Genomic DNA, 26,622 nt, shown 5'->3' with positions numbered 1-26,622 from the left:
AATAAATACATAATAATTTTAAATAGGATTATAAAAATTTCAATGCGTTAAAATTATCAATAATGAAGAGAGTCAAAAATTTATAGAAATTAATAAAGATGTCAGTTGCATTTCTTTTGTAATAAAAGTTTTGAAGTGTTATATGTGCAAAAAGATTATAAATGTGGTGTAAAAATAAAAATGTTGAATCAATTAATATTTACATAATAGAATACAGTAATTGATACAGATATACATACATATGTATGTATGTATCTGAAATAGTGAAATTCCAAAGAGCCAGGAATAATAAAATAAGGGGAAATTTTTTGCTGATTAAAAAATACTTTATAATAAAAACAAGGGTAGAGCGCATTTCATTTAAAATTGAATTTTCAATTAATTAGTTGAAAGATAGAAGATATGTACATAGATATTGGGAGAAAAGCGAAAAATATAGGATATAATAACGTACCTATTTCTAAAGGGTAGACCAGTTCTGGTGTAAACGCGCTCGGGGAGTTCAGATTTTTAGAAAAAGAATCGTATGGGTATGGCGAACGCGAATAGTTACGATTTTTCGAATAGCGAATTTCCTAACATAACGTTGTTGGATTGGTCGAAACGGGTCCATACATTGAACGGCAAGACCACCAGATCATATGATTGTGGATTCCTATGTATGGGGAACAATGAAAGAACCCCTTAATGCAACAGTGGTAACATTTTTAAAGGAACTAAAACAACGAATCAGCAGCTCAAACCATAAGAGAAGAATTGCAAACTTTCAACATTTTAAACCACTAATTGTTTCGAAGCTGAAATGGATATTTGTGAAACAGAATTTTTTTTAAATGAACCAAAAATTTAAAATAAATAGCTAAGTATATTTACATATTGTTCATTTGGTGAATATTCGAACTATTCAAAAATAAAATAATTATACTTCTATGATTGGTTATATTTCTTTAATATTCTTAATTTTCTTCTCAGGCTATAACACTTGCTTTTAATGTTGAATATATTCGAATGTTAAAATTTCGTACATACATACATATACATACAAATATTCTGAATTTTGAAGCTTTCAAAAACCATCTTTCGATTTCCAGTTTGAGAATTAATTTATTTTTAATTCAGTTTCATTCCATTTAAAAAGGCAAAAAATATTTTCGTGGCAAACTAAGCGAGAAATTGAATAAAATATCTATAAAATTTTATTTGAATGAAATATTTAAAAAAATAACAAAAGTTTTCCAAAAAAAAATTTAATTTTTCAAAAAACAAATTTAAAAAATTTTCAACATCCCTGAATGTTGTCATAACTGAAATAAGGAATATTTTCTGAACGTTCCCATATCATATATAATTTTCTCATCCCTTACAGCAGTTGTCATATATTGTCAGTAAATGTCATTTGTCATTCAATAAGTAGTTGTCATTTTTATTTTGGAATTGTTGTGATTTGTTAAAAAAAAGTAAAAAAACTAAAAACGTTTATAAAATTTTCTTAATATTATTGAAAATTTTAAATATTTTAATGAAATTAATATGAAAAATTATTTTAAATGTGAAATCTGTTCTTAAGTGAAGAAGTACTTAAATAACTTATTGAATAAAAGCAACCAAAAAAGTTCCAAAATATTAGAGGAAAGAAGTAGATTGGGCAAAATTATTTTACCGCTCAAAAATGTAAGTAAAATTAATGAAAATAAAAATTCTTTAATTTTAGAGAATTAAAAATTAATATTGGATTATAAATTTTTACATTTTGCTTAAGTAAAACTTACTAACCATGCAATGATTTTTCAGTAGAGAATATTCATGTTAGTGTTACCCTGGTTGTTCTAATTTAGTTTCGCTTAAAAAAATTAACAAGAAATAAAAATTAGAAAAAATTTTCAACTATAGCTAGTAGAAAAAAAATCAATAGTTAAAACTAAATATATTCAAGTGATACTCTTTTATATACATACATAAGTATGTAGATTTTATAGACATACATTATAATAGAGTGCCTTGTATATCTGAAAGAGGTTTATTTTGAGCTTTAAAAAAAATTTATTCTACTTCAGTTCCTCCAATCAAAAACATAACATTGCATATTGCTTAAATATCTCATACATACAATCAGTAGTTCTTTGTGAATTCTTCTATGAAGACAAAATAATTAAGTTCGCTCTCTAAATTTATTTAGTCACTAATAAGGGTAAACCATTTTATCTCTAAAAATAAATTTGAATTTTTAACTGGAAATAAAATTAAGAAGGATTTTACCCAAGAAAAACAGAAAAAAATCGCGAGGGGTTTTTCTACTGATAAGATTAATCTTTGTGCTATTTTTATCCGAAATACTTTTTTTTTTGTGACATTATTGTAATAAAATTTCTCTTTATTTTTAATTTTTATATTGAAGGTTAAATTAAAAAGAAATTTTTTTTATACACAAGATATAAGTATGTACCTACTTAGAGAAAAAAAAAATTTAGAAATCTTAACAAACGAGATTTTTTTTTTTAAAATATTTTTCTAAAGGAGAATAATTTAATATGAAAATGTATTTCAAAGAGGAAATGATAAAAGTGAAGATTATTGAAATAAATGATGAAATTAATGGGATCCATCATAACTTTTGATATTAATTAGTGCTGGGAAGAAATTATTTTGAATTTAGTGAAAGCTAATAAGAAAGTTCATTGATGTAAAAATTACCGCATTTTAAGGATACAATCGTTACATAAACAAAAACAAACGCATATAAGGATGAGAAGGATATATATATGTATATGAAATACACAAAAATTTGGAAATTACATCAAAATAAATAACGTTGTTATCTAAATAACACTTGAGTGGCTTTTAATAATTTGAAAGGTGTAAATTTACCAAATGATTTGTATCAATGATTTGTAAGAATTCTGAATTGGAATTTCATAGTGCCTATAAGTTGGAGTAGTTTAATATAGTGTCTCGGATAGTATTGGAGTTTCTGATGTGAAATCAATTCAAATTAAAATAATTTATAAAGAACATGTTTTAAATTTGCAATCTTCAATGATTTATTTCATGGTTTTATGAATTTAAATATTTAAGATCTGAAATTTTTAGCAAGTTCATTTAGCTATGCTTATTGAAATTGTTTAAATTACGCTCATACTAAAAAAAATTTTTGAAAATATTTCAGTTTCAGCAAAATTTTTTAAGTAAATAACAAGTGTTAAAATTCAATTTACATATAAAAATTTCCTAATTTAAATCTTGTTTATTTATTAATAACAAAATTGATAAAATTACTATATTGCAATGTACATAAAGTAAAATTTAATTGAAAAGAACTACATAAATAATAAATAACAATTAATTAAACATACAAAATAAATAAATTGTAAAATCAACTAAACATAAAAATTTATTAATAACGTCTGGACTTTTTTTCCAATTAAAAGTTCAAGTTCTATTTTTATGAAAATTACATTGCATTTCATTTAATTATAATTATATATTTTTTTTTTTTAAATTTTTTTTAAAATGAAAAGTAAAAAAATAATATTTGTATTTACTTTATTTTGGATTCTTTAACACAAATATTATTCGATTCGATATTTTTCATTAAATTGGGTAGTTAATAAAATTTTAGAATTTTCTTTAATTGCAAAAATCAATTTTCCAAATTGATATTTATTTGGTTTTCATATTTTTTTATTTTATTTTCTGTATTTTTAATGTTATTGGAATTAACCACAAGATTATTTCAATATTTTATAAGATTCACATAATGAATCTCTTAAGATAACCTAGAAAAAAATGTATTTTTGTACGTGATTTTTTTTATATTTTTTAGATTTTTTGATTTATTTTACATTTTATACTTATACATGTAAATTACAAAATAGTTGTATAGAGATTTCATGCTCTTGAAACTATTATACTTGAGCTCAGAAAAATATATATATTTTTCTATAAGAACATTTTGCTGATTTATTGATTTATCATTCTTTCGTTTTTTATTTTTAAATACCTACTTAAGTTTTATAAGCCTTATTATGAATTTTATACATTAGATTATCTTTATTTTGAATATAATTTTTTATGCTAGAAAATAAAAAAGTGTATTACAATTCACGATATCCAATCAATATGTTAATAAGGAATTTAAGTTTTTTGATTTATGAATATATTTAAGATGGAAAATGATTGACGAAGAAGAATGCAACAAAATCAGAAAATTATTTGAATAGTTTATTTCTTAATGAATTATTCATTTTGTAACAACGTACCGACCTCTACACGTAAAACGTTTAAAATTATTTAATATTTTAATTACAATTCATTTTTATTAATGTTTTATTAATTTTTACTTATTGAGCTTCCTAGTTTTTTTATAAAACTGTGTGACAATAGTTTATACCGAGGTGGGTAATTGTATTTTTTATTATTGGATTTAAAATAGCAGTAACAACGGAGGTCGGATAAGTTTCAATATCCATATTGTATACCGCATGGCATACAATAAGGCAGATTATGTGATTACTTCGAATTTCGGATCTCGTCCTCGGTCTTCTTTTGACGAAAATATCACAGATTGCCGTCACATATCAGTCTTCGGGTGCTGAACCTTTTTTGAAACCAATTTTACATCTGATATGCGTAAATATATTTCTCCAAATTTAATATATAAAACCGCGGGGTGGAGGGTGGGGGAAATTTTATGTGAATAGTCAAAGTTGTTTTAAAATTGACTTACAAAGACTTTTAAGGCAAAACCCTTGAACCACAATTGGATTTTAAAAATTTTTTTAAATATAGAATATAAATATGGGAATATTAATTTTGGGATATTTGAATCGATTATTTTAAATATTTGCACATTTATAAAAATTGGAATTGAAATCTGGTAGATTAAATCAATTTAGAACTTGAAAATGTCAATTTAGATTTCTGACTCAGAAAATTCTGTGTTGGTTGAAAATTTTGGAGCCGGTTATGAATTGATATATTAGGACAAATCGATATTAAAAAAGTGATCAATTTGGAAATGATAATTTTGAATAACACTCGCTGAATCATTTTTTTTTTTGTTCCAGCTTCTGTTTTCTTGGTGTCTCATACAAATATATACGTTTTATATGAATACTAACCATAAATTTATTCTAAGAATTGATTTATCGATTTCATTTTATTATTTTGTCGCATAGGGACATAAAATGAATGGAAAATTTTTTATCATTTATAAAGATGTAAAATTTTTTATAAAAATACTCAAATAAAAACTCTATATGAGGTTGCTCTTTCATAAAAGGCTATTTATGAAAAATAATTGCTTTTAATTAACATCCATTACAAGTTTTTACTATTTTCAAAAAAAAAAAAAAAGTAAAATTAGATGAGAAAAAAAAAGTCACACGTGCACTTATGCAACCTTAATTAATTAATAAAAATGTACATTTGAAGAAAAAATTAAATTAAATGTGATCCTAAAATAGAAAATTTTTTTAAAATCGATTTTTATATTCAACAGAACTACCTATTGCACATACATTCTATTTGTATGAAAGATTTTAATTTTTTTTTTACCGAGAACAAACCATGATTTAATTATTGTTCAATTTAAATTGTTATTGTGCTATTTTAAAAAAAAACCAACTCTCCTCGAGTAATATTATTTTGGTTATTTCCTGTTGATTTTGGACTTCATATTGTCCCAGTAACTTTTTCCTTTCCCATCCTTTCCAATTAAATGATTAAACTGAAAACAAAGAAAAAATGAAAATATTAGTTTTAAAGATTTTTTAAAATTTTTCGAAAAAAACCATAACCACAAGTCAAGAACTTTAAGTCGTAATTTTTACTTAAAAACTTCAGAATTATTATTCAAAATAAATAATTCTTAAATAATAAGTAACTTATTGTGAATGATAACGGGCTATATAAAAAAAATTAAAAGAAAACTTTCACAGTGGTGGGAAAATTTACTTTTATTATTAAGTTAAATATCAAAAGCAAAATGACCACAAATTTTTAATAAATTCATAAAAAAATAAAATAATTTTAAATTTTCTGTAAAGTCAAAATGTATTTGGAACATTTAAAGTCCTTCAAAAGAAGCAGTGAATATCATCCTTTATTGTTATAAATTTTTACATTTCATCGTTTCATTTCGTGTTTCTAATAGAATTCAAAATGATTATATGAATTAAGAATGTTTTTGTTTTTAGTCTTCCTCTTTTTATCAATTTTCCAAAAAAAAGAATTGAAAAAAGTGCTTATTAGTTTCATTTTGTCTGTCCGTGTGTCTGAATACGAAATTTCTACACCGTTTAAGATAGACAACGGAAATTTTATATATAAGTAAATCTCAAAATAAAAAAAATATTCTAGAGATATTTTCACCCGTCTCTGTCATTCTAAAAAATATAGCTCCTCAAAATCCTAAAAATGCGATTTTTTAGTAATTTATTGAAACAAAACCATAAACATTTTTGAAATTCTGCAACAGCTGACAGCAGTAGTGACTGAGATCCTTTACCGCGGCATGGCATAGTTGAACTTTAAAAAAACACTATGGCCGTTAAAATTAATCGTTATCTATAAAATCAGCTTTTCAAAATTTTTGATACCGTTTTTTTTTCTCGACCATAAGTTGTATGAGCCTGAAACAGTTTTTAGATTCTAACAAATAGTCTACTTCGCTGGAAGAAAATTTTCTTCCAACTAGATCTTTCAAGTTATTATAATCTCTCAAAATTTGTAAAACTTAAATTTTTCTCACTTTATATTTCCGAAACTGTTTCTTTCCGAAACAATCTTCTTTTTCCAAATTTCTTTAAATGCAGAAAACTAACGGTAAATATCTGTTCATTAAAAATTTCAATTATTTATCTTAACAGAAGCAAAGCAACTAATCTGCGAATTCACCATTATACTAACGTTTCTTCAAATTTTTTTTCTTGTTTCATCCTGAATGTATGCAATCTATTGAATTATTTTGGTATAATACATAGATTGTTTGTAAAAGCAGTACTTTTATATGTGAAAGGGAAAAGTGCTATTTTGCAAACCTTTTATTTGTTTCAACTTCATTATTTTGTTCTTTTCTACTTTGAAATTAATACAATAAGCACTCAATCGTGCGGTAAAATAAATCTTTGATTAAAACTAAAACACAATGTTTACATCATAATTATTTTACCTATAAAATGATGTCATACAATATATAATAAATATTTAAATACCATGTAATTAACTTTGACATTAAGGAAAAAAAAAACATTTTTGCAAAATATTTTTACCCTTTAATATGTTTGTTAGCATATTGTGTGACCTGCTTCAATTTTTTTTTTCCTAAAGCACAACAATATTATTGAATCTGATTTAGAAAAAAAACACAAAACAAGGAAAAAACCAAGAATACATAGGCATGTAAATATAAAAAAAAAAATCAAAGAAAATTTGACTTAATATTTTTTTTTTTATTTTTTTAGTAAATGGCAAGAATTCGTTTCAAGTTCTTTGAATATTCATTGAAGTGAATTATTTTTAAATAAATAATTAGTACCTATATAGGATGGAAAGGTGAACATATGAATATAAATGAATAATCTATGGTGGCGCCTCAATGTTTTTATTTTTCTCCTCTACAGTATATACTCAACTAATATTATACAAATAATATTGAATAACAGTTGAATTAATATATAACTAACATTTGAAATGTTATTAGTACTATAGTATATTATTTCGTAATACATACAGATTTTGTTATTTAGATTTTAGATAGTTTTCGAAAGAGAATTTCCAAATGAGAATTTCGAGAAGAAATTCTTTAAATTAAAGAGAGAAATGCAACTGTCAAATAAATTGTTCTCTAAAATTTGTAGATTTTTCCCTTTTTCTGTGATTGGGTTGGTCGTGTTGAAAGTAGGTCGCCATTTAAGAAGAATCGCTCTTTAATTATTAAGCAATTTGCTAAAATATCGTAATGGTTTATAACACTTTTGAAACAATCTGGGGAACAAATAAAACTCTGTCTCTTTATTATGGATATTCTGTAAAATTTCGAAAATAGTTTCGAAATTGCATTTTCTTGAAAAATTTTGGTATTTTGTGCTTGAAATATTCTGGCTTTTGGAATTTTAGGCTGAGATGGTTGTAGTATAAAATGTGTTTTTTATAAATACAAATCTAAGGAATTGAGTTACATGTTCAAAATAACTTAAAATATAATTTACAATATTGCTATTATGGCTAACTGTTATACATTTTTAATGGTATCAAAAGCGAATAAGTAATTTTAGCTCATTAAGTTTAATTAATATCCAATGATTTTTTTTTTATTAAAATAAATTTAATTATCTTACGTGATTCTTGAATGCCAAACAAATATAATAAAAATTGATTTGGGATTTACTTTTATAATTGGATTTGAGCACATTTATAATAAATTTTAATTAAGATGAAACTTATTTTATAATTTGTTATACAACATTTTGGGATTATACTTTTGTATAGTATTCTTGTACGTGATTTCCCAAAGCTTTTGTTTTCGCTAAAAATCCGTTTAAATGCATTTTATTTAGTCCATTAGTAAAAGTAGTTGTGAAAATATCTTTTGTGAAATTTCTCTTTCATAATATTTTTCTTATAAAATGATTTTGATGGCTGAAAACTTCTAAGAGGAAACAGAAGAAAAAAATTCTAGTAAATTAAAAATATTTATCGATGTCAAAAATATGCTAAAATTTGAGATTCACTTGTATTCTTGTTATCCTTACTATCCTATATCGTAGCTTAAAATTTAAGAAAACAGTTTTTAATAAATTAGAACTGAATCACTCGCTTTACCCTATTTTTAAAATCGTTTAATTTTTTATTCATATAATTTTTTTTTTAAATTTAAAAATAAAATAAATAAAGAGCTATAAGAGTATATAAAATGCAAATTTTTCAAGATTATTTGTTAATATTACACTCGCACGAATGAGTTTTCAAAATGTATTATAAATTTATCACTCTGTTTGTAATGCTAAAAAATAGACGTCTGATATATAGGCTATAGTATATATATTTGATCAGTTTTAAATTATGAATTGATGTCTGTTCGGCCATTTGTTTTTCTCTCCCAGCCATAAATTAAAAATTCGTTGTGCTAGGCAAATCATATTTACTCAAATTGGCTTGTAACTTTAACAGCAAAATCACCTTATTTAATTGTTTCTCACAAACATCTCCCATCGTAACTTAGTTATATATTGTAAACTGTAAAGCTGATTGAAGCTAATGATTCTGATAAAAAATTGGTCATATAGTTTCTATGACTATATAGAGCTTAGAATGACTTCTATTACCCGTTAACTTCAAAAGTAAAATCAAAAGTATTTCAACTTTAGCTAAAAGATTTGAGCAATAGGACAACTATTCCAACAAATTTTAGTTACAGCTATATACTTACAAGAGTTGTGAAGCAATTTCAAAAATTTTCAAAGCTGCCAGTATTCATATTTCCGTAGAAATAAATTAAGTTATAGGGCCAACATTCATAATATATTACTAGCATCTATAAGAAATATTAACTCTTGATATCACAGAGTTGTGACGTGCAACTTTATTTTTTTATTGTTGTTTTCTAATTTTGTAATGGTAACGTACTTGTTTTTTTTTTATGTACTAAATTTAAGAGTCAATATAATTTTTATTAATAGTTGAAAAACTAAAAACAATGTTAGTGGCAACTCTTGTTGCGACACTACTACAATACTAGTTTTTTATTGCTTTATGCTCTTTTTTGTGTTGCAAAATTTGACAATTAATTTATTTTTGCGAATTGTTTTTCAAGTTTTCACTGTCCTTTTTTTTTTTATTATTGTTATGGTTTTTGCTTTTTTGTTTTCTCTTTTGTTTTTCTTCATTTTTAGTTTACATTTTACATGTGTATAGAATGCTCTTTTTTTTTCTCTCGTGTTTTTGTTTTCAGTTTCCTCCTCGGTTTTTTTTTTACATTTTTTGTTTATTATTTTGTTAACATGAGTTCTTCGTATGCAATAAATAAAAAGAAAAACAAAAATAAGAACAAAAGTGAAAAATAAAACGAAATTCTGCACTGAATAAGCGATTGAAGAGCTTTTAACCTAATTTTCAGAGTTATGAAAAGTGTTCTCGGATTTTTTTTTTGTTTTTTGTTTAGGAAAGAAATGCGTAGAAAAGTTTGTTTTTTATTCTTTAGAAATTAATAAATAGAATAAATTCTAGCGCTTTTCTCATTTTCTTTTTGTTTTGTCTTTCTTTGAAAAGTTACCTTTTAAAAACTTACTAAATATACATATTATATTTTACTGTATTAACTGTTATACAAAAAAAAAATATATTGGAAAATAAAATTAAGTCCACATAGAATAAAGTTTTTTTATTTTTTATTTTAATATTATGCAAATGATTTTTAAAACTATTCGTTTATTGTATATATATTTTCATTATATTGCTGTCATGAGATATTTACATATATAAGAAGGAAAAAGGGTTATCCATGGATAAGAGTATTTGCTCTTTAAATATCGTATGATTATTGATTGTTATTATGATATCATATAATTTTTATTAAATTATTGTGAATGTTGACATCTTTAAATTGTAATTGACATAATATGTATAAGGCAGGGATGCTGTGAATTGAATATTATTTAAATTATTTGAGTTATTCAATTGAATTAAGAATTTTATTTTATATTTTTTCTATTTTTAAATGACTGGGCTAGGAGCAAGAACAAAATTAGTGAGAATTTAAAATTAATTCTCATAATGTTACTTTTAATTGAGAATAAGAATCATTTTTCGTTTATGATGATTATATCTCCAGCTCTTCGTGTTCTCTTTTAAAAAAAAATGAGAGATTATAAGTTCAATTCGGTTATTATTATTTGTTTAAAAAAATTACATATCTATATGAAAAAAAAACGTGACTTCGGATGTGAAACTGATTGAAAAAGTCAATTTATTGATTATTTCTCTGTAAACGTAATTATTACAAAGTAATTAAGAGAAGAAAACAAATATAATAATCAATGAGATAGAGAAATTATATTACATATATACGATATAATATACGATATACTTATATACCATATATCGTATATTTATTTAAGGTGCTTACATAAAATAGCAAATATGGTAAATGTTCTAATAAAAACAAATATTCGATTTTATGATATTTTTCTTCTTGCATCTATAATGAATTACTTATTTTTCCTTATAGTAGTTAAAAAAACATATAACAGTAAAAAAAACACCTAACCTCAAAATAAATAAATTCGGCAAAAAAATTAATTTTATTCGAAAAGCTTAAAAATGGCGTGAATTACAGCAATAAGAAAAGGCTATAATACTCAAAGCATCCCTAAAAGTATGCAAATAAATAAAAAATAATTCAAACATATCATATGGGGTAAATTATACAGGGGGAATAATAAATTTTAAGTACTTTAAAAAAATTTTATGATAAAAAATAAATATTTATTTTTTTTTTTTCGTATCGTCATCCATTCTAATATTTTTTTTTTTATGATGATTAGTACAATTTTTATGATATTTTAGGTGCGTATTAAATATTTTATAAAAATGTCAAACCTTGTATTTTTCTCTAAAATCAATACATATAATTGTTATAGGCATATATATTTTAAAATTTTAAGGTTTTGTAAAACACATACATACCTACTTCGAATTCGCATTCTTATATTATTTTGTCTCCATATATGTACATACATATATTAAAAGAATATTTTCATAGGATTTATTAAAGTGTTTAAGTATTGTTTAATATTTCAGTGATTTAACTGTTTTATTATTAAATAAATATTTAATTACGAATATATGCGGTCATTTATTTAGTTTATTTAAGTATATGAAATGCAAACATATTACTACATATATATTCATATGTAATGCAATAACAGGGCCGTATTCAAGAAACGAAATTATTGACAAGAGACCACTTGACAGACAGCAACAACATAATTAATAGTTATTTTTATGATTTTTTTATTTTTTGAAGTTACTAAACTTCAAGTTTAATTTCCCTCTCTTTAATTTCAAATACAAACTTGCATTCAGTTTTCTGCATTATACTCTCGTGTTCTCTTAATATGTCCAGGGTCGCAATACTTTGGTTATTTCCTGTTATAAAGTCTTTAACATTATAATAATAAGGTTAGTCATTTCAATTCTTCTCTTTAAGAAATTTTATGATATATTTTTGATAATGGTTTTATAATTTTTTATAGCAATAAAATTATTTTTAAAATTTTATTATATCGGCATGAATTAAAAGATAAGAAAAAATCAAAATAAGAAAAAAAAAACATTTATTTGACAATAAAGTTATTGAAATTTTTTTGGAATTTTCAAATTCCCATATCGAATTCATTTAGTCTTCTATCTTCTTAAAAGCCGCTTTTTTTCAATTAAATAATAAAGGAGATATACATCGTATATAATATAGAATAGGGAAATAATATGAAGAACGACATCTATTTGTCATGTGTGGAGGTGTTAAAATAATCAAATATTTATTGTTATATTTATTTTATTTTTTTGTAATTTTTATTTTTCTTTGATTAGGGACTATAAATTCAACATACACACACATATATATTTAATATATATAATAAAATATATATCTCATAGTTGTTATAGATTGTTATTGTATTCTCAAAAAATATTTTTTTTTTTTTTATAAATATTTAAATATCGTAAAAAATTTTATTTTTATTATTTTCTCTTTTATTTTTATTTTTTCTCTATTTTGCCTTTTTTTCACCCCTTTTTTCCATTTCATATTTTTTTTCTTCTTCTCTTCTTTTCTCTTCTCTTTTGATATGTTTGTAAGGAAAATTGTTTCCAATAACGTTTAATATTTAGAGAAACTATTTAAAAAACGAAAAGAAAAATGAAACAAAAAAGAAAAGCAAAAGAAACAAGAAAAGAATGAACTTGGTGTAGTGTTGGGTATAAAGTCTTTTTTTTTTCAGCAAAATAATAAAAAGCAAAAATCATTCAAATAAATAATAAAAATCTGTACAACATGTAAATTTTCTGTTTGTTTATTGTAAAAAAGAAAAATATAGAAAAAAATTTTTTTCAGTTCCATTGAAACTTTCGAGCGTGATGAACACAAAATAAATTTTAAAGAGAGCAAAAAAAATTAAAAGAAAAAAATTAAATAATAAAAATAATTTCGAGGTATAAAAATATTATAGCCGATTAAATTAAAATAAAATAATTTTAAAAATAATAAAAATTATTTATTAATATTAAAAAAAAAATTTAAATATTACAAATCCTCGAATAATAATAATAATGTTAAAATTAATAAAAATTAATATTTAATTTAATAAATACATATTAGAATTTATTAATAAAATATTTTACAGTTAAAAAAACATAAAAAAAAAATAGTACCAAAATATTTTTCTCTTTATTTGTTTTTATTTATTTTCACTGTTTTTTTTTGTCTGTTATTATTTTATTAATTATTATATTTTGTAGCGTAACGTGTAACAAGTAGAATAAATGTAATTGGTACTTAGTAGTATAACATATGGTGTATATATACATAAATATGCAATGCATAAATACACGCACACAATTACATTACCTGTTATATTTATTATTTATATATACAGTAGAATTAATTTATAAAAAAATTAATTAAGAAAATAAAATTTTTATTTAAATTATAATTGTAAAAATTGTGTATATGATAAAATTGAAATTTTTTTTTTTAATTTTTTATATTTTAATTTTAATTGTTTTCGTAAATTAAATGTATAAAATTTTTTTAATTATTATTATATTTGTATATATATATGTATGTATGTATGTGTTATATATTGAGTGAAATTTTTAATATTATATTATGTATGTTGCCCAATTTAATTTTAAATTTTTTACCTTTTTATTTCTGTATAAATGTATACATACTATGCGAATAATGTAATCAATTACATCGTTTTTAATTGAATTTCCGAATACAGTAGACTCTCGATATATATATGCCCAATTATAAGATCCAATAGGTTATATAAAATATATGTTATTTTTTATTTATTTAAATTTTCGTTTTCAAATAACTTCCTAATAATTATTCTACATAATATGTTGATGTCGTTTTTAGTATCCAATTAAAAATTAGAATTTCAAAATGAATTTATTTATTATAACAATTAATCCTATATATGTATATATAAATATATATGTAAAATATTTTCATTAAAAAGAAATATTCTAATGAAATGGTATATAGATAATTGCTTATGTTTATTATAGGTTTTAATATTATGTATTTAGGACATTTATTTTTACGTAAATTTTATATATAAAAATAGTTTACCTTTTTTTTTTATATATGTATATGACATTATGGCCATTTATATGGCCATATAATGTCGTATATGTATATATATGTGTATAAATAAACAATCTAATAAATATTTTTCTTAATGTCTTAAAGACATGGGTGAGATTTTATTTGACTATTTTAAAAAAATTAAATGATAAAGAAACAAAATTTTTATTTCAATATTTATAATATAAATATTCTTATAATGAGTATATATATATACTTAATATATATATATATATATATATAAATAAAATCATTTTAAAGGCAAATTACCATGCTAAATTGTACAAGAAAATTTGTTTTTTTTGTTTCAATAATTTAGGAAAATCTATTTTTAAAATATTTATATATATATATATATACATTAAGGATGAGTATAATATGTATTTAAATTTTATTGAAAACATTTCTCATACTATTATTGAATAGGTACGATATAATTTGGGCATTAAAAGTGAAAAAATTGATTAAACCAAATTTATTTTTTAAATATTTTGAGTTTTATATTTTAAATATGAATTTCTTATAATTCACATTCTGTCAAAAAATACCTGATTTAAAATGGTTAATGAATAAAAAATTCAAAAACTTTAAAATTTTTCCATAAGTTTAATTTTCTAAATCTAAGATGCTGTATATGTATATATTTTAGTACAGAGGCTATGAAGAGAAATTAAGAAAGTTATAATTTTTATTTTTTGATTGAAAATTAAATTTGAACTTAAAATTCAATTTTTTTGAAACATGTTTTCCTTGATTTAGTTTGGTTTTGTTTACAGAATTTTCTTTATCTTAAAAATAAAATAGATAATATTTATTTTTTAACACCTAACAATTCTAAAAAAATAATTAAATTATAAATGTTTTTTTAAGGTAATAAACTTTCCTATCTGGAAAACAATAAAAGTTATTTTTAGAAAAGACATTCGATTATGGGCTAGAATTGCCATCAGAGCTAATTTACGGGATAAAATAATAGTATACAGCGAGTCGAAATAATTGTAGAAGAATATTTAAAAATAATAACAATGTTTTTTTTTTAATTGGGATTTTTTTTTCTTCCAAAAATTTGTTGAACATGTGAAAACTACAAGAATGTTCATAATATTTTAGTCGTACTGTATTTACACACACATACGCAGGTCTTTATGTTTGCATTCTTAAATATTATTAAATTTAAATATTTTAGTTCTTTTTTTTTCTTTTTTCAAATTATTTTCACCTATGATAAATTTTTATTTTAATTTTAAATTTGTAATTTTCGCTATCAATAATGTAAAAATTCAAATGCAATGAATAATTTAATTTCTCTACATGTTTACATTTTCAAAATGTTATGACTCCGGGGTGATAATGCAAATTTAATATGTAAATGCATAAATTACTTATAATTATGTTATATAATATGTACATAATTATATATGCATGTAAATGTTAAGGTATAAATAAAACTTTGTTTACAAAATGATTTTATACAGTACAACCAATTTATATTTAAAAATACTCTTACAACATATTTAATTTTCTTACCGGCTGTTCTGTTTACAAATAAGAGAGGTATTGTGATTCTTGTAATTGCTTGAAATAATTTTATTGAGATTTTCTGGCTATGATCCCACTAAAGTATGCAAGTGAAGTAAGATTGAATTTTTATGTAGATCATTTAACAGTAGTCGAACTTTTATTACCATAATGTATGAGGCAATGATCAACGTATAAAAGTTCTTGAAATTTTTATGTTTCTGTTTTATTTTTTATTAAAAGTACCTTTTAATGTACGCGACAAATAGATTTTATATATACTTGAATCAGTGAAAAAATTAAGAACAGTAATAACTTAATAAACGTCCTAATAATTTTTAATGTCATGACTATATGTTATACATACTGTTAAAAATAACCGTTAAATTACCTTGCTAAAAGAAAACGGAAAAGAACTTCTATAAACGTTAATTGAGATTATTAAGTCAAAGTGGCCATTGGCGTGCAAGGGGTTAATTTATTTCTTTAATTATCTGTTTGTCATTTTAATTGACAAACAGATGTACTCCTGTATTATATAAAATAATATTTTTAATGTTAATTTATTTTTTTAGGTTTTATTTAAAAATTTTTACATTCATAATTACATAAAATAATTTTAATTGTTGATACAGTATTATGTAATTATTGTTGATTAATGAAAATGCATACGAGTTGCTGTTCTTGTGAACATACATAACGTATGTTGTATATTGTATAATTTGTTTTTTAAAGAATAGTTATGTATTTATGAATAAATTATATAATATGTATGTATATACAAATATATTCATATGAATACAAAGATAAGTTATCTTTATAGATCACAAAAATTCTTTTGCGTGCATGAAATGCTATTATCCTAAAAATAAATGCAATTTATATATTGTTTTCCGTATTAGAACATAATTATTATGATAATATAAGTACATACATAAAATATACATACAAATTGATACTTGTGTTCTATTTAGGGTCTTATAATATTCTATACTATTTTGGGAATAGATACAGCCATACAAGAGTAGTATGCAAATGGAATATTATCGGAATGTTGAGTGTAGTATGAAATGGATATATAAACAGTGTTGAGATTAGTATGTAAATGAAACATTATCGGAATGTTTCATTTACATATACGAGTATTTCTCAATTTTCGGAATGTGAAACCATTTATCGGAACGTAATGTAACTCTCCTCTGTTCAATTTATTACAGTCTTGTATATTAGAGAGTGTTTATACGATTGAGAGTGTTTTATACATTTGGGATGTTATTCATTTAGAGCGTTATATACCTTTAAAAGGAACGCAACAGATTATATTAAACATAATAATTGTTGATTATACTCGTATGTGTACATGCATATTTTATTTAATGGAGGTAGATTTTGTTAATAAAATATAAATATTGTAAAAGAGGTGTTGATAAGTTGTTGAAAATTTTAAGGAAAGGTGTTTACTGTTGTATATAAATCGTATTTTGTTATATATGAGTCATAATTGTTGCATTGTAATTTTGATATTGTAAAATATGCCTCTTTCTTAAATACGAAGAAGAAAATAAAATAATTGTATATAATTTTAGTAATTGTCATAAACAACATTTACGATACAATTGTGTAATAAGTAAATAAATTGGATTAGCCGTTATTGCTTCATATTTTTTTATTCCGGAATATTTTTTGAACCTTATTTTATTTACTTCATAATTTTTTTGCCACCTAAATCACTTTAATTTAATTTAGATTCTTTTTTTTTACTTGGATTTTTATCACCTTGGAAGGTGGCGAAAATTTCGTCAAAACATAACTAAACCTATTTATACTCGTATTTTTGTATTGAAATATTTTTAGAATACTAAGTATATAAAATATAATCAGTGTTATTTTTGAATTGAAAAATAAAAAAAAATAAAAAATAGGTAGGTTTCTTGAATAATTGAATTCTTATATCTTCTAAAATAATAAAAAAAAAGCAGTACAATAACCTTTTCTTGACATTGAAATATTATATGTATGTATGTGCGATAAACAAAATTAGGTAACATGATTGTTGACAAACACAAGTTGTGTGCTTCTTTTTTTGTACGAAAAAAATCACTATGGTGGGTATGTTCCGGAATGTATTTTGTAAATGAAATGAATTTGAAAATTATGATTACCAAATGTTTTAAAATGAATGAACTCAATAAAATTTTTTGCGGCCTTATTTCATTTCATCGCTGTGTGGGCCGATTCATGTTGCAGCTAACTCATGATCACTTATTTAGATTTGTTTGCAGTTTCTCCATGTCGCTTTTTCGTATAAGCCAGGTCTCATTTCCATATAACAGTATCGACTTAACCAGCTATTGAAAATTCTCAACTTTTCAAGTTGTATTTCATATGACTCATTTATTTAAATTAAATTTGTATACAAAATCAAATTTTAATTCAGTTTCGATAATTTAAATTGAAAATTCCTAATTATGTAATTAAAAATTTAATAATCACAGTTTTTACATACATAAATACATATATCTATATATTGATTACATTAAAATTAGATCAAATTTTTTATTTAAATTATTATCTATGTTATATAAATAAAAATAATATTTTCTTTTTCAATAGATTTTTTCTTTGTAATTTTTTAATATTTTTTTTTTTGTTTTTTTTCAATTTTTTGACGTACATTTATGTATATTACGCACATAATTTTGTTTATATATGAAAATAATATATACGTAAGTAAATAAAATTTTTCATAGGTACATAAGTAGTATGTATGTATATATATAAAAAGAATTTTAATTCATGAAAATTCTTCGAATTTATGTGCATATTATGAGGCGTAATTAAAAACAAATAATTGCAATATTCTAATAAACATTTAAAAAATAGTATTTGCTATATATGTAATTAAAATTTATTAAATAATTGAGTTTTTAAAAGAAATTTAATAACAATTACACCATAAGATTTCCTAAAATTTATTATTTATTTTATCTATTTGAGTTTTATTTCTATTTCGATAATAATATTTACATAAATAAAATTTAATTTTATATGAATGAATCGGTTTGAATGAAAAAGTGTATGTGCACTAGAATTATTAAAAATTTATATCGCAAATTGACAAATTAAGAAGAAATTAAGTGTAAACCTTACATTGTTTTAATTGTCATTCACAAATTGTCATTTCTCAATTTTCTCAATTTAATTTCTCATTATTTATTCTCAATATTTATATATCATTTGAAAAATTTATCTAAGCTACTCACATTTCAGCACATTATGGCAAAACATTTCTGTAAAGTTAAAATAAGTGATATGGGATTCGAGAAACATTTTTCTGTCAAAAAAATTATGTTATAATAAATTTTCATTCACTTTCCCGTCATTTTCTCATAGCTGATACACGGTGACATCCAGAACATTTTGACATACAGACTAATTTTTGTATCTTTTTTTCAGTGTAACCTTAATTATTTTACAAATAAGCTTGTAATAGTAATAAGATAGTAAAGTAATTTTAACAATAAACATAAATTGTGTTTTAAAGAATTTATCTAATAATTTGGAATTTTATGTAATTTTTTAATTGTTTTTCGTTATCATCAAATTTGTATAAAAGAAATTCAAATTTGTTTGATTTTCATTTCTGTTTATTTTGGCTTATTTTTTTTTTTGGCATGTATAAATTTTGTTTACGCGTTTAAGACTATAAGAAAATGAAATTAATTTTATGATCTAAAATTGAAATTATTAACTTTGTAGGTATTTAAGATTTTTTTTTAATTAAAAATTAAAATATTTATTATATTTTTTTTTTCATGAATTTATTTTTTAATTTATTTATTTATATTTTACGGTCATACTTTAACATGACATTTTAAATTTGTTTTTCTAAAATGCAGTTTCTAAACAAAGAACGGACGTGCAATCTAAATTGTAGGATTGTGTATTGCCATTACACAATTCGTCACTTACTACTCAAAGATCAATGCAGTTTCAATGTCGAGGATTCTTTCAAAATTAATATAAATATTGCATTGAAAAATTTAAAATTCACCTGTTGTCAATTTTTGACAGAAATGAAATTAATACACAAAATATTAATAGGCACTGCATTGTTAAATAGTAATGTATTGGCGTTTGTGAATTTAATTTCAATATTTTCAATATAAAAATATAAATCTTCAGTTTAGTCCTTATTTTTTCTATGTATATAAAATGAATGCAACCAATTATTGTAAAATTTTATATAAAAAATTTAAAATATCAAATATTTATAAAAGTTTAAATGACGTCAGTTGATTCTAAATGCAGAATCAATTGGATTATTAAATATAAGAAATTATTTAAGAAATTATAATGCGGTGGCAATTGGTGTACTTATAATTTTCTTTTTAAACAACTGACGTGTTCACAGGTGTACTCGTAAATTATAAAAATTATTTATATGCATTTCCTTTCTTTTTTAATGGTAGCCTTTATAATAGTTTGTGTATTAATTTTCATGTACTGCAAGTTATATATGCATGCATATTTATACAAGCATGTACACATGTTGGGTTAGGTAAAGTTTTTTTAATTGAATTTTATATAAGTATATTTACTTTTTCTTTATTTTACACGTGTATACATACATATCTGTTAGAATAAGATTTAGAGAAGACCGCTTACGTGTTTCATAAAAAATTTTTAGAAAATTTACAATTACATTGCGGCTCTTTTATAACTGAAAAAATTGAGTTGCAAAACAAAAAGTTTTTTGACACATTATTTGTCAAAAAAAAAAAAAAAATTATGATGATAATGAAGCGCATTCAGTCGACCTAAACTTCTTTAAATTAAAAAAAAACGCTTGACTTAAACGATTTAAAAATTTTAAAGCATGAAAAAACAGAATGTTTCTTTATGCAATGATTTGTTTTTGACGTTTGAATATCGTAATATTGAATATAGTAATATCGTAATAAAATATTGACGTTTGAATACCTAAAAGTTTTCAATGGATAAATTTGAAAATGTTAAATAAATTTGTAGCATTAATAAAACGTATTGTAGAAAAATGTTTACCCTGGTCAACATATTTTGGACGTAATCCTTTTTTTTTCGTGCGAATAATGGCAACTGTTCCGATTTGAGCATTTCTGCGAATTACACTGAAAAAACTAAAGTGAAATGAATCGCGCTCCTAAGCGGAGAGCACTTTTCAGCAATTTACTGTATATTAATAAAATAGAACTTAATCTCATTTTTCACGAAAAATTAATAATATTAAAAATAGCATTTTTTTTTCTTAATCGTATGATCGTAATTGAAGCTTTTTTTTATTTTATTTTATATATTTTTATTTTGTCGTATAATGATCCAATTAACATCATATACAAAATAAAATGCATTTATTCGACAATTATAAACTTTAACCAATTCACACATACAAACATACATAATGTATACATATATCCATACATAGTGCATACATACACGTACATATAGTATGTATGTATAAATAACATTATAATGTTATTTTACATTTTAATATTGATAACATAAACAGTTGTTGTTGCTGAATTGAGATTTTCAATTTTGTGACGTAAATTTTTTTATTTTATTATTTTTAATTTTAATTATAAGATAAAAATAAATAAATAAAATGAAGGAAATCAAATAAAATAAAATTGTGTAATTATTTTTTTTTTTAATAAAACAATTGTAAATTTTTAAAATTTAATTGTGAATGAATGTATACATATAGAATTGTTATTGCTTTAACAAATAAATTGATTGTTAATTTTTGTAATTTTTATTTTTTTTTATTATACTAATAAAATGAAAATTTTATGAAAAAATCGTAAAAAAAAAATTATGTTTTTTTTTTCTTATTTTTGTTTAAAAACCCCATGAAATATTTTTTTTCTTTATTATTTTTGCAAATATTTTATTGAACCGAAAAGAATTTAATCGAAAACTTTTGAAATTTTTTGTTATATAGCGATTTAAAATTTTTTTTTGTTAATGATCCCATTTAGCTTGTTGATGTTAATTAATGTTGTTCTATGTACATATACATAAATATTATGTCAAATATATTTAAACTGATCATTGATCAAGAAATTTTAATTGTATATAAATTGATGTTTGGTGAAGAATTTTTTAAATATGTCAATATAATTAGAAATGCATATATATTTGCATTGTTATATTTAGTTGACATTGACATTTAGTTGATATGTTTTTGTATATGAATTAAATAGTATATAATATTGTATGTATTTATTAGCATGATATGTCTCAATATTGCAAACGGTAACTCTTAATATTGTGTACAGTATCGAATATTTTTTTATTTAAGAAATTTTGTAAAGTTATTATGTAATGAGAATAGGTATAGTTGACTGTGATATCGTAGCTTCTATATAATTTTTGAGATATAACCAAATAAATTTTATAGTTGTATGATAGCTACCTGATCTACTTCTTCGATCAAATCCAATTTTAAAAATGTTCTGGAATTTAATATAATAAGTTCTACACAGAACGATTCAGAAACAACTCAGAATTCTACGCTGATTAAAAAAATATAATTAAGGCCATTATTTCTTAAGAAGTGCAAACGATAAAGAAAATTTAGTATATAACCTTCGAGCATACGGGTAAAAAGCTTGTTTTTAACAAATTTCAGCAATTTTATAGCAATTATAAGCTAAATTATAAAATAATATTGGGATTTTCACTTTGCAGTCATAAAAAAGTCAATTCTTTATTATTTGAATTTTAATTAATTTAAATCGAAGATTTTTTGTCTTATTGACATATTACGTCAAAGTATTCATAAATTTAACGTATGAGGCGTAAACAAAACTTTACGCGTTATTTGTTAAATTTTTAGTAAACTCGAGTGCATTTACACTTTTTTTTAATAAGCCTGTAAATAATGTAGTTAACATAGAGCGTGCATACATAATTTTTCAAATATATAACAAATATGTGTATTCAGTAATATTATCAAAAAAATATTACTTTCTAATTATAGAACAACGCTTCGTATATAAAAACTTGAGCATCACAAGCATATTTTATTAGTTTTCTGTAATTTTTATGATTAAATTGATCTTTGGTTTTGTTCCGTGTTTTTTTTTTGTCTTTGTTTCTGTAGTATAGAAAGCATATTTCAGTTTTCCCAGTAGAACACAACTTACCAATAGAGCACATTATTATTGTTTGAGCACAAATATTTAAAACATCCATTGTAGAAAAAGAGTTTGTATTTCCTAGCTTTAATTTTTTATTAATTTTTTTTTATTTCCTTTTAATATTATATGAAATCCTAATAAATTTAGAAATAATTGTCATCTATGATTTTTTCAATATTAAGAAATTTTAATTTTAAATTGAAGTTGCTTTTTTCAATTTTATTTTTGTTTTTCTTATTAAATTACCAAATATTATTTTTATGTTTAACAATATAAAAAACAAAGATTTTAATGTGAATATTGAACTACATTATATGAATAGTTACTCTATAGTTGACAATATGTGATTTGAAATTTTATTAATGACAATTCTAACTAAGTTGAAAAATCAAATAAAATGTCAAATACAGTATTTTTATGATTATTTACTTCATGTTTATTTACTAAATTTTCGTGTTCATAAATAATTTTCGTAGTTCATAAGTGAAAATATGAAAATAAGTTCAAAAAATATGTCAAAAAATTTGCACTGAAATTTATTATTGTCATTATAAGATAACTTCTGACAAAATCTGAGAATAATAATTTGATATGCCATTCGATAACAATGTAATTTTTACAATTGAATTTCTCAATTTCTATAAAAATTTTGAAATTTTAATGGAAATTGATTTTCTGAAAAAGATTAGTGTTTACATATATTTTCTCTCTTCTTAATATTTACATACATATGCATATACCTAATTTAGAATATATGGTTTTTCTCATTAAAAAATTTGGTCCCCTATAATCGGGTTCCCTATCTCTACAAATGACAAAATATTTTAGTAAAAATTCTTTATTTCAAATCACAATCTTTAATATTATTTCGAATTCACATATTAGGTACAACGAACACACGTCTCGTTAAAAATGTCAAACTGTTTAAATACTGAGTTCAATATCTCAATATAATTTTTATTATTAAATATTGAATATCAAATATATCAAAAATAAAAGAGAATGAAAATAAAAAAAAAATTCAAATCAGAAAAAAAAACAAATATCCTTATGTTTTTTTTTTCATTCCATATTATGACAGGGTGAAAAGTACAACCAAACGTTTCATTCTTAGCTAACTTCAAAAAAACAAACAAAATTTAATATAAAACAAAAAAATGACAGCACTATTTAAATAGTCTAATTCTTCCAAATGTGATAAATACGTAAAAAATAAAAAAAAAATAAATAAATTTATATTTTTAAATTGAAAAAAAATATACATATATATATATTTTAAATATGTCATATGAAGCTGTTGAAAACAATTTCGAAACAGAATACAACAATAAAGTTCAATTTCATGAAAATTCCAATGAATTAACAAGCAACTCAACAACAAGAACAACAACATTAACATTAAAAAATTTAAATGATTTTGAAGGAAAAAATCAAATTGATTTTCAATCATTATTATTATATAATAATCAGGAGCAAAAAAAGGATCAAGGGATTACAAAAATTACTTTAATGCCAGAATATGATATTGACAACCGATTGAATAGTTTAAAAGAAAATAAAAAATGTATCACTTGTCTTCAATCATCTTTATCATCTTCTTCTCAAATCAAAAACTCTCAAAATTTTCAATCTCATATTAATGATGAAAGTACTACTGTTGATGAAATTAATAATAATGAACAAAATAAAAAAATTGTATATAAAATTCCTAAAATCAGTATTAATACAACAAATACAACAACTTCAACAACTCCTACTACAATAAAACCTGCAACAAATGCTAAAAAACGTTGGAATATATTAGCAAAAGTTTTACGTAATGGTTCATTAGAAGATGAAGATGGTTTATCATCATCTGATGATGGTTATAGTGGCGGTAGTAGCAGTGGTAGTGGCAATTGTAGTGATATTGCATCTGTACGACGTTTTAAAACTTTTAATTTATTACATCAAGATAGTTTTGAAGATTATACAAGTTTAAATATAATTGGTAAACCAGAAAATTGGTATACATATAAAATTTATTTAAATAATAATGAATATATTGCAAATATACATCATGTTGATCGACATTTAACAGCAACTGATTTAATGGGTTTTAATAATACCGGTAATATATGTGTATGGCCATCAGAAGAAGCTTTAACTGTATATACATTAAATGATTTAAATATATTTCGTGATAAATGGATATTAGAATTAGGTGGTGGTATGACATGTTTAACTGGTATATTATTAGCTAAATATGCTAAACCATATATTGTACATTTAACTGATGGTAATTGTTTATCAATTGATAATGTACGTAAAACAATATGCTTAAATGATTTATCTTGTTATACAAAATGTTCTGTATTAAAATGGGAAAATGTTAAAAATCGTTTAGAAAATGAATATGAAAAATTTGATTATATTTTATCAGCTGATTGTTTATTTTTTGATGATGTTAGAAGTGCACTTGTTGAAACAATATGGTATTATTTATCAATAAATGGTATTGCATTAGTTATGGCACCAGAACGTGGTAATACAATGAAACAATTTATAAATGAATGTAATATTAAAGGATTTCAATATCAGAAAATTTATCATTATAATGATATTATATGGGAGAAACATATAAATTTAAAGAAAACAAATTCATTTTATGATGAAGATATTCATTATCCAATATTAATAAAATTAACTAAACCAAAATTAATATAAAGAAAAAATTCTAGTTATATACATACATAGTATGTATGTATCTTAATATGCACTCTGGAACCAATTTAGAAAACAAATCCGATTTTAGAATTAATTGTTAAAAATATTAAAATTTTTTAAAAACTATAAATTACATATTATATATATATAGATTTTCCGAAACCAAAGATATATTGTACATAATATATATATAAATTACAATTATTTAAACAATTTTATGAAAAAAGCACTAAAAAGACTATATACTAGATTTTTATATAATAAAATTAAGATGTTTTCAATTTAGATTGTATTGAATTTTTAGGTATTTAAAATTATAACAATTTGAAAGAGAAATACATATTATATATTTAAAATATTATGTAATATTTAAAAATATTTAGAATAGAAAATTGTATTTATGTAGCTACATATATATATTTAAAAAACAAATTAAAAATCCTAATGATATTAAATATCCATTTCCTATTATAAAAACTTCTCTGGATTTTTATTTTCTATTTTTTAATATACTAACCGTGAAAACTTTATTAATTTTATTTGTCCTTCTTCTTTCAGGTTTAAATGATAATTTTTTTTTTTAAACTATAATAAAATTAACTTGTGACTTTAATTATAAGCAGGTACATAATTACAAAAATAATAGACTAGCAATTATATAATCTCGCGGTGATACTATAGAACTGAAGAATGGTGACATTTTACTGATATATACATACATATGTACGAGTATGATAGAAACAGGTGTTAAATCGGTCGCTTTCTGATTTAACTTCCCAAAATACAGTGTGAGAGTATAACAAACAATGTACTGCTGATCCAGAATGAAATGCAAAAAAA

The 26,622-nt window shown here is 22.2% G+C and overlaps 2 protein-coding genes across 5 annotated transcripts in view; both read left to right on the top strand.

Moving 5' to 3' along the window:
- Positions 1-1,530: 1,530 nt before the first annotated feature.
- LOC129615900 (calmodulin-lysine N-methyltransferase) lies at positions 1,531-26,029 on the top strand. Of its 4 annotated transcripts, none has more exons than XM_055531314.1 (3): positions 2,095-2,188; positions 13,112-13,209; positions 24,158-26,029. In XM_055531314.1, the coding sequence occupies exon 3, from the start codon at positions 24,358-24,360 to the stop codon at positions 25,780-25,782; it is 1,425 nt and encodes a 474-aa protein (XP_055387289.1). In that variant the 5' UTR covers positions 2,095-2,188; positions 13,112-13,209; positions 24,158-24,357; the 3' UTR covers positions 25,783-26,029. The 4 variants fall into 4 exon arrangements, with proteins under 4 accessions (XP_055387291.1, XP_055387289.1, XP_055387292.1 ...); XM_055531315.1 differs by lacking the exon at positions 2,095-2,188 and adding an exon at positions 12,952-13,053; XM_055531316.1 differs by lacking the exons at positions 2,095-2,188; positions 13,112-13,209 and adding an exon at positions 1,531-1,671 and having other exon boundaries at positions 24,158-25,862.
- Positions 1,533-26,622, top strand: part of LOC129615901 (WW domain-binding protein 4) — a 59,679-nt gene continuing 34,589 nt past the window's right edge. Inside the window, exon 1 of the mRNA XM_055531318.1 lies at positions 1,533-1,671. Coding sequence (XP_055387293.1) covers positions 1,670-1,671 — 2 coding nt within the window. The 5' untranslated portion in view covers positions 1,533-1,669. The remainder of the gene's footprint in view (positions 1,672-26,622) is intronic.

Source organism: Condylostylus longicornis, unplaced genomic scaffold (genome assembly GCF_029603195.1).
Source record: "Condylostylus longicornis isolate FDR11 unplaced genomic scaffold, ASM2960319v2 ptg000153l, whole genome shotgun sequence".
Lineage (NCBI taxonomy): Eukaryota > Metazoa > Arthropoda > Insecta > Diptera > Dolichopodidae > Condylostylus > Condylostylus longicornis.
The sequence above is the reverse complement of the archived record's forward strand: the minus strand, read 5'-3'. Positions and strand labels throughout refer to the sequence as shown.